At 42.2% G+C, this 9756-nt stretch overlaps 1 gene segment (V, D, J or C); it reads right to left on the bottom strand.

Moving 5' to 3' along the window:
* Window positions 1-7531: 7531 nt before the first annotated feature.
* On the bottom strand, window positions 7532-8152 carry LOC120853401. The segment is given in 2 exon segments: window positions 7532-7861; window positions 8070-8152. Coding segments are annotated over 2 exon segments (363 nt in total).
* Window positions 8153-9756: the final 1604 nt, after the last annotated feature.

Below are 9756 nucleotides of genomic sequence, written 5' to 3'. Positions count from 1 at the left end.
CACCACCCTTATGGCAGAAAGTGAAGAGGAACTAAAAAGCCTCTTGATGAAAGTGAAAGAGGAGGGCGGGCTCTGGAATGCGCAGGCGCTGTCGTTTCGGGATCTCTGAAGAGCTGGCGGAGCCGGCGAGGATGGAGGCCTCAGGGCGGCGGGGGCGGAGCGCGCCGCGAGCAGGGGCATGTCCGCAGCGCGCGCCGTCTAGAGGAAGGCCGAGCAGCCACCACTACGCTTTCAGTCGCGGCGAGACGCAAGCGAGCCAGGCTGGGGGCCGCGGCGGCGATGCAGCGACGGCGGCGCCCACCGCCGCCCGCTTCTCAGCTGCCGGAGGGCTGCGTGGGAGACGGTGCCGGCTGAGGGGGAGGCGGCGGGAACGAGGAGGTGGAAGTGCAGTTCTCCGCCGGGCGTTTGGGCTCCGCCGCGGCAGTTTGGGTGGCGGCGGCGGCGGCGGCGGCGGCGGCCGCCGCGCGCAGCAGGGAGGAAGAGGAGGAGAGGCTCGAGCGCGAGCACTTCTGGAGGATCATAAATGGCTTCCGCTACTACGGGTGAGGAGCCCGTGGCGGACCCCGGCTCAGCCCGTCGGGGCGCCAGCCGCTTGCGGCGGACCCGCCGGACGCCACGCCTCCGGGGCGTCGGAACCGGGGCGTCGGAACCGGGCCGCCTGAGCTGACCTCCGGGCCCCCGAGTCATCTCGCACCACCTTAGCCCCTCCCGGCACAGCACACCCGCGTGTCTGCCGCGCCGTCTGCTGCTCAGCCTCTTGTCTTCTGACCTCAGGAGCAGATTAGCCCTCTTGCCTTCCATCCCTCGTTAAAGGTTTGGCTTTGAGGCCCGTGGGGATGACCGGAAAAGTGCTGTAAGAATTTCAGATAGAAGATGTTGATGGTAAAATCGTCCAGTGCTGGGCATGATTTGTTTGTGTTGTCGATGTCCTCCAAACTGAACAGACGGAGAACCCAAGTTCACCTACACGTGGGATGCTGTAGGACATTTTTTCCCCAAACTGTTGCCAGTTCTTGTTGAGGGCAACATTAAGATCCCCCAGCCCTCCCCGTCCTAGCCGCACCGGCCCCCCCTCCCCGCCCCCGGGCGCTGTGAACGCACAGGCACTTTTGTGGTCCCCTACCCCCACCCCCCATTTGGCGCGGTGAACGCACAGGCACTTTTGTGGTGAGCGAGTGAATGATGCCACTCAGTGTCTTTAACTGGTGGGTGAAATTAAGGTCGCAGATAGTCCGGATGTTCTAAAATTTGCAAATTTTTAGGGAGGGAAATGAGAGAAAATACTGTAGGAGCCGCCTTTATGATCTTTTCTGCAAATATGTATCGAATCCTCACTGGATTGGGCATCGTGGTAGGACTTTGAAACTTCCTAACTTGGACTTTCTTATAAATAAATCTTAAAGTAGCTTAGTCACAGACTTGTAATTACAAGAACTGAAAGGGACTTAAAACAACTGGGTTTTCAGGTAAAGAAAGCACTTTTATTCGTGTGAGAGATGAGTCCACCGACTACTGTGTTGTAAGTCTGCATTTGGAATCAGATAGATGTGACCTCCTACTCAAGTAAAACTGTTCCCTTAGATGGGCTCCTGCTGTGCTTTATGCAAATTTTTTAATATTGCTTGACTGACCTCCTCAAGGGCAGGGACTGAGCCTTATTTATTTTTATGTCACCAGTGCCTGGCGTTTTGTTGGAACTCTATTTTTAACAGGAAAAGTGGTAGCAAAGAAGTACATTTGCCCTTCCCAGACAGTTTGTCAGTTTGTAACTGATGATTAGTTTGTTACTATTCTGAATTTCAAAACTTGCTTAATAAAAGCTTATGTAGACTCTGAAAAAAAAAAAAAGAGAAAGTGAAAGAGGAGAGTGAAAAAGTTGGCTTAAAGTTCAACATTCAGAAAACGAAGATCATGGCATCTGGTCCCATCACTTCATGGCAAATAGATGAGGAAACAGTGGAAACAGTGTCAGACTTTATTTTGGGGGGCTTCAAAATCACTGCAGATGTTGACTGCAACCATGAAATTAAAAGATGCTTGCTCCTTGGAAGAAAAGATATGACAAACCTAGATAGCATATTGAAAAGCAGAGACATTACTTTGCCAACAAAGGTCCGTCTAGTCAAGGCTATAGTCCGTCTAGTCAAGGCTATGGTTTTTCCAGTAGTCATGTATGGATGGGAGAGTTGGACTATGAAGAAAGCTGAGCACTGAAGAATTGATGCTTTTGAACTGTGGTGTTGGAGAAGACTCTTGAGAGTCCCTTGGACTGCAAGGAGATCCAGCCAGTCCATTCTAAAGGAGATCAGCCCTGGGTGTTCTTTGGAAGGAATGATGCTAAAGCTGAAGCTCCAGTTTATTACTTTGGCCACCTCATGCAAAGAGTTGACTCACTGGAAAAGACTCTGATGCTGGGAGGGATTGGGAGCAGGAGGAAAAGGGGACAACAGAGGATGAGATGGCTGGATGCCATCACTGACTCAATGGACGTGAGTTTGAGGTAACTCCGGGAGTTGGTGATGGACAGAGAGGCCTGGTGTGCTGTGATTCGTGACACAACTGAGCAACTGAACTGAACTGAACTGAACTAAGGCAGACATTTCTCAGTGCATCTGTTCTTGATATAGTAACTGATGACAAGGATGGTATTCTCCTCATCCTCCTTGAACAATTGTGCTTAACCCTTATGCCCCCTGTGCCCAGTAGGTGCTCTGCACCAAGGATGCAGACGCTGAGAGAAAAGACAGAAGGGAAAGCAAACTATCTGGGGTGGAGAAGGGTGGAGGTGGGTGATCCTGGCAGAAAAAGAGGAGTGAAGAGAAAAGAGCATAAGCAATAGGGAAGGGAAGAGTTAACCAGGGGTGGGAAATGGGAAAGCAATGTTTAGGGAGGTACATGGAAAAGGTTTAGGCTATAAGGCTATGATTCCCTGAATCCTTGACCACATGCACTCAACAAAAGATTATAAAATCAGTTTATCTAAAGACTGAAAATCTGTCATTTTTCTTCACTTTTCTGTGGAACATCAATGGAAAACATGTTTCCTTTCCTTTATAGCTAGAAAGGACCACTGTTTCCAAATAAAGCAGCTCCGTCTTGTGACTGAATAAATAATCTGCAGAGGTAAACTCCCACCAGAAATTAACCTTTTGAAAAGTTCCTCAGATTGAAAGGTTAATGTCCCTGGTGGCTCAGCCGGTAAAGAATCCACCTGCAATGTAGGCAATGGGTGTTCGATCCCTGGATCAGGAATGTCCTCTGGTAAAGGAAATAGCTACCCACTTCAGTATTCTTGCCTGGGTAAATCCATGGACAGAGGAGCCTGGTGGGCTACAGTCCATGGTGTCCCAAGAGCTGGACACGACTGAGAACACACACATTGCAGTTGTACTACCTCTGTACTCAGCTGTGTTTTCTTAGTTCTATATGCTCCACAGAAGATTTTAATTATTTTTGGCTCCTTTGTTTTGTCATATCCCCATTATGATCCTCAGTTGTCGGCTTCTTTGTAGTTGTCTTTTTGTCTTTAACCTTCTCATATTTTAAGGTTATTCAATGTTTATAAACAGAGGTTGCTATATATAAAGCACTCAAGAGTTATCTGTTTTCTGAATGCATAGATGAGTTGTTATTCATGAACTTAGTGAAAGAAGTTATGCTGAGAAGCAATCTTTCAATCCTATGGAAGTCAAGGTAAACAAAAGACTCCAACAGGATAAATAGAGGTTTATATTTGTGGACAAAACTCAAGAGCAGATAACAAACATCCCAACTCTAGGATGGAGGAAAATTTAACTAATGACATGGATATAAATATCATGGTAATCACACTTCATTCATTTAACAAATAATCAGTATTCTTTAGGAGTCTCTCTTTGGCAGATCACATACACACACAAGTCAGCACCCACTACTACTGAAAATATAGGAACAAATGAAAATGAATTCATTTAAACTATGTAAGAATATATTATTTTTTATTTTATTAGCAAAAGGCAGAAGAAAACTAGCATGAACGTTGGTTTCTTTGACTTTATTTTTTAGAAGATTGTACAAAATACTTCAAAGTGTCATTTTAAGTAATAATGAAAACCAAAAATATATGGAGAATCTAAAAATAAGTTTTCTAGCCTATTGCATCTTTTCAGAAATTTTAATTTTAGAAGATTATATCTTGACCATATGAGGTGAGGTTATCTTCCTTTGCTTGATGAAAACCAAAATTATGTACTTAATTTACTTTCAGATAATCAAGAGAATTTGCTGAAAGGCTAACATCTCTTTTGTATGTATGTGCGATGGGAATTATGGGAGTAAGTATGATAAATACTCCGAACAATCCAAAAATAAAAGTGAAATTCCCAAATCTAATAAAGGGTATCATTGAAAATATCAAAGTCAATATTATTCCCTATAGGATCACAAACAAGACAGGTAGACTACCACTACGTCTATTCACTGTCCTAATAGAGGGCATGGGATCAAACCAGGAAAGGAAATAAGATGTATTAAGTTTGAAAAGGAGAAGCAAAACTATTTTAATTTATAGATCATAAGTTTATACATGTAGAAAATGCAAAGTACCTCTAGACAAACTGTGAGAACTAGAACATATTAGTGCATTGATAGTCACCAAACACAAAAATCTATTTTATTTCTAGATTCTAGCAAAAGCAGTAGAAAATGCAATTAAAATGTCATTTATCAAATGCTTGGGAACTAATTTAATATAAGGTATGCAAGTCCTCTTCTTGATTCCTCTTCAGTATAAAACTCTAGAATAGTTTTGATTTGTGAGAAAAAAAATCACAGATCATTTTAGGGAGATGAGAAATGTCCTCACTTCTGAGGTCTGGAGTAACTAACATAAATCATGGCCTGGTACTCAGCGGTGACCAGTTCTTGCCGCCTACAGACACTGATATCAGGAAAGACCATTTCCTAAGGTTGCTCAATGAAATAGTGTTTTCAAAACCCCAAATAAGAGGTTGGTACCATCTATTTGGCTGTTGAATTGAATCTGTTCTCATATTGACAGATATCTAGCTCTGTTCTGGCCATTTTACAGCATAATTAATTCCCTGTATTCACATTTTTCTTAACCCAGTTAACCCTAGCCCTGGATTTGATGCTGGGTATTTAGGTCAATTAAAGGTAAAAAAGTTATATGAAATAAAAGATAAAATTGTTATATCTATAGCAAGTAGCCTTGCTTCCCAGGTGGCTCTGTGGTAAAGAGTCTGCCTGCCAACCAGGTGGATTATTTTTATTTACACATCACATGTTTGTACATGTAGAAAATACCGCTCAGTTGGGAAGATCCCCTAGAGATGGGAATGGCAACCCACTCCAGTATTCTTGCCTGTAAAGTCCCATTGACAGAGGAGCCTGGCGGGCTACAGTCCATGGGGTCGAGAAGAGCTGGACACGACAGAGACTAAACAACAGCAGCAATGCAAGCCTCCACAACAACCTCAACATTAACGAAGGAAATTAGAGAGGACACAAATAAAGAGGCTATGGATCCAAAGACTCAGTATGTTAAGATGTCAATTGTCCCAAATCAATTCATAAATTCAACACAATCCCAAGCAAATTACCTCAATCTCTCCTGGTAGAAGCTATTGTATAATTTATGTGGAAGTGCAAAAACCTAGAATAAGCCTTGAATAAGACAAACATCTCTTGCATTTCCAGATTTCAAAACGTATATGAAGCCCCAGTAATTAAGATAGAATGGTCTGTTGGTATGAGGATAAAATGAAGTCAATAAACAGAATCAAGTCCAAGAAGAGGTCATAATGCATGTGTCATCAATTTTTTTTCCTCTAAAAGTGCCTATGCAGCTCCATGGGGCTTCCCCTGTGGCTTAGCTGGTAAAGAATCCACCTGCAATGTGGGAGACCTGGGTTCAATCCCTGGATTCAATCCCTGGGAAGATTCCCCTGGAGAAGGGAAAGGCTACCCACTCCAGTATTCTGGCCTGGAGAATTCCATGGACTGTATAGTCCATGGGGTTGCAATGAGCTGGACATGACTGGGTGACTTTCACTTTCACTTTTAAAGATGCCTATGCAGCTCCATGGGGGTAAAGTTGGTCTTTCTAGGATAATAGCTAGAATAATTGGCTATTTGTATTTTTTGGAAGTAGCAGTGTCTTGTAGCTTTCTGTGTATAAGTTCTGTACATGTTTTCTTAGATTTATGCCTAAGGATTTAGGGTCTTTCTTGAGCCATTGTAAACAGTATTATATTATTAATTTAGATATCCACATGTTTATTTCTAGTATATAGAAATGCATTTGATTTTGTGTTTACCTTGTATATCCTGAGACCTTCTGAACCCACTTACTAGTTGTAGGAGTTTTGGAGGGTATATTCTCTGGGATTTTCTACATAGATAGAAAATAGTGGTAATTTGACTGCCTTTCTGGCTTAAAAGGTTGTTTATATATTTACTTGCTTTACTGCACTGGCTACAATGTCCAGCACTGTGCTGAAGGAGAGTGATTAAAGTGGATATTCTCCCTTTGTTCCCTTCCTTAGGGAAAAATATAGTCTTTTACCAGTAAACATACTAAGAGCTGTTGAAGAACTTCTCCATTATTCCTGTGTTTCTTAGAGTTTTCACCATGGTGAAACTGGATTTTGGCAAATGCTTTTTCTGCACATTGCTGCTGCTGAACTAGCTCATCTTATTGTTGACTCACAACTCTTCCGCTTCCCATTAGAAGTCATCATCTTCTTTGTCTTGGGCCAAGTGTGCGTGTAGCATGATGGCAAATGACAGCCGCTTCTCTTCAAGGTCACCCAGTATTGTGAGACCAAAGGAGGTGAGACAGACAAGTCTTTGTGGGTTCCAAGTGTCCTCACAGTTCAAGTATGACTTTATGTGTCACAGTTTGTCTATGCTTTCATCCTCACCAAACTTTCCTTTACAAATGTTACTCTAAGCTCACTTAAAGTGAATTCAGGCTCAACATCAGATATAAAAACAAAAGCTTTGTACAGACTTGTCCACCAGCTCTAGCCATTGCCTGAGATTTAGTTCTTATACCTTATCTCTTATTCCATATCACCCATGGTTCTGCTTTTCTGATTGTGCCCTGACACAAAGTCTAAGAGGAAATGACTAAGGACATGGTTTTGATGGTGGCTCCACACAACTATACCCAGGTTTGTGATGAAGTAAAACTGCCAGTTTAAAGTATTATGGGACAAGTTTTCAAATCTAGACAACTTTACACATGTTCTGTATGGTTAACTTATAAATAAACTAAAAAAAAAGAAAAGAAAAGCAATTCAGTATATTATATGGAGAAAAAAAATTCAAGAGGAGAATGTATTAGTAGAAAGTTACTCTGGACACCTGTTTCCAATGACATAGAAGGAGCCTTTATCTAGAATTAAATCTTCTGATCCAGACCACAACTTAAACAACCACAGAACTATCATTTCTTGTCTGGGGTCTGTGTGCATTTCAGCTGGGGCCCTGCAGCAGGGGGGCTCTCTCTTATCAAGCTCTGGGTTTTTGTACAGCTTTTCCTATTACTTCAAGCACTGTGAGTCATAGAGAGCACAGAAGTACTTTGCAGAATCTTCCAGCTGTAAGGATGAAATGATGAGGCTGATGGATTTATCTGCTTTCTGGAAGTTTACAGAGTAGCGGCCATTCCTTTCATTGCTGTATCCTGAATACTGTTGAATAAGGTAAGTCATCTGTCCACTGGGAAGTTGCTTGTACCAAAAAAGGTAGTAATAGCTCCAGCTTGTTTCATACCGACAATTCAGGGTGACTGATTGCCCCACTTGGCTGGATACATCTGGCTGGTCTTGAGTAACTTTCTGGGCCACACCAGATGCTATGGGGAAAAAAATCAGAAAACAAAGATGAAGCAGTGAATAAAATAGTGTAGGAGTTATTTAGGACTCAAAGAACAAAAAATTAAATCCTAATATGCTTGCTTTTCTCCAATCCTCGTTCCTTCCCAAGTCCCTGTGAAGCTCCACGTGCCTGTGTGCAGGCCTTTCACCCTGAACACTCGCACCCACATTCAAAAGCATCCCTACCAGAGAAGATGAAGGCCAGGAACACCCAGAGCAGACTGGAGAGTGGCATGAGGCATGGATTTCCCTGAACAAATGTGCTGAGTTCTGCCTCAAGCTGAGAGTTCAATGTCTTTGAGTGCCTGGCAGGACATATACATACTACCTGGTACCATGTGACTCCCCGGAACAGGAAGTGGGGGTTGTCATGTTCATAGACCACGTGGTCTGTGCATGCATGGGAAAAAGTCTGGCTCACCACAAGCCTTTACTTTGTCTGCTTGTCTTTCCCTGGTTATCAAATTAGGCAGATCCTGAAAGAAGGCATGAAAAAAAAAATCAGTATTAAAATCTGAGCTGAGGGGAACTGAATATTAAGCAAGTTGACATACATCAATAATTATTCAGCAAAATGGTTTTTCCAGCTGATTTAAAATATAATTTACTATAGCCTATGAAATGTTCTGTTATCTATTAACTGGTCATTTATTTAGCCTACACTTACTTTTCTCCAACCAGAATCTAATGACTGTTTAAAAAACTTGCAGATCTTAGGCTTTTTGGTGAATGGAAATTTTATTCAAAATAATTATTGTATCTCTTTGTCTTTGAGTTCTATGACTCTATTTAGATTTTTCAATAAATGGTTACTTCACCATAAATGACAAAAAATCAGTCCATCTGACTTTCAGAGTCTATTCAGTTTTAAATTTTGAATGAAACTGTAACAGGAATAAAATATTCTTTTGAAATTTGAAATTAAGTCTCATTTATTAGACTTTGAGGAAGATCAGGATATTCAGTCCTGTCCCCTCCACAAGTAGAATTGTATTTATTGGATCATGTATCCTATAATTGTCCTGATGTCACATTTTCTGTCATTGGTCTAAAGTGTTCAGTCTCACTTGTTAGTGGCTCATTACTTTTGTCTTTGTAAAATAAATTCAAGATAAGTATGCCATATCTTTCTGTGACATAATGCTGTAATGCTCTCCTACAGAAGTTGGTATCTACAGGTTTCAAACACTTTGTTGTTGTTGTTCAGTTGCTAAGTTGTGTCCAACTCTTTGTGACCCCATGGACTGCAGCACACCAGGCCACACTGTGCTTCAATATCTCCCAAAGTTGCTCTAATTCATGTCCATTGAGTCAATGATGCTCTAATCATCTCATCCTCTGCCTCTCCTTTCTCCTTTCGCCTTCAATCTTTCCCATCATCAAGGTCTTTTCCAATGAATTGGCTCTTCACATCAGGTGGCCAAAGTATTGGAGTTTTAGCTTCAACATCAGTCCTTCCAGTGAATATTCACAGTTGATTCCTATTAGGATTGACTGGTTTGTCTTCCTTGCAGTCCAAGGGATTCTCAAGAGTCTTCTCCAGCACCACAGTTCAAAAGCATCAATTCTTCAGCTTTCAGCCTTATTTATAGTCCAACTCTTACAGCACACATGACTATTGGAAAAACCATAGCTTTGACTATACAGACCTTTGTCAGCAACGTGATGTGTATGCTTTTTAATATGTCATCCTAAGCTTCCTAGGTGGCACTAGTGGTTAAGAACTTGCCTGCAAATTCAGGAGACATAAGAGATGTGGGTTCAATCCCTGGGTCAGGAAGATCTCCTGGAGGAGGGCATGGCAACCCACTCCAGTATTCTTGCTTGGGAAATCTCATGGACAGAGGAGCCTGGAGGGCTACGGTTCATAGGG

Source organism: Oryx dammah, unplaced genomic scaffold (assembly GCF_014754425.2).
Source record: "Oryx dammah isolate SB20612 unplaced genomic scaffold, SCBI_Odam_1.1 HiC_scaffold_26, whole genome shotgun sequence".
Lineage (NCBI taxonomy): Eukaryota > Metazoa > Chordata > Mammalia > Artiodactyla > Bovidae > Oryx > Oryx dammah.
Note: the sequence above shows the minus strand (reverse complement) of the source record. Positions and strands in the feature narration are given on the sequence as shown.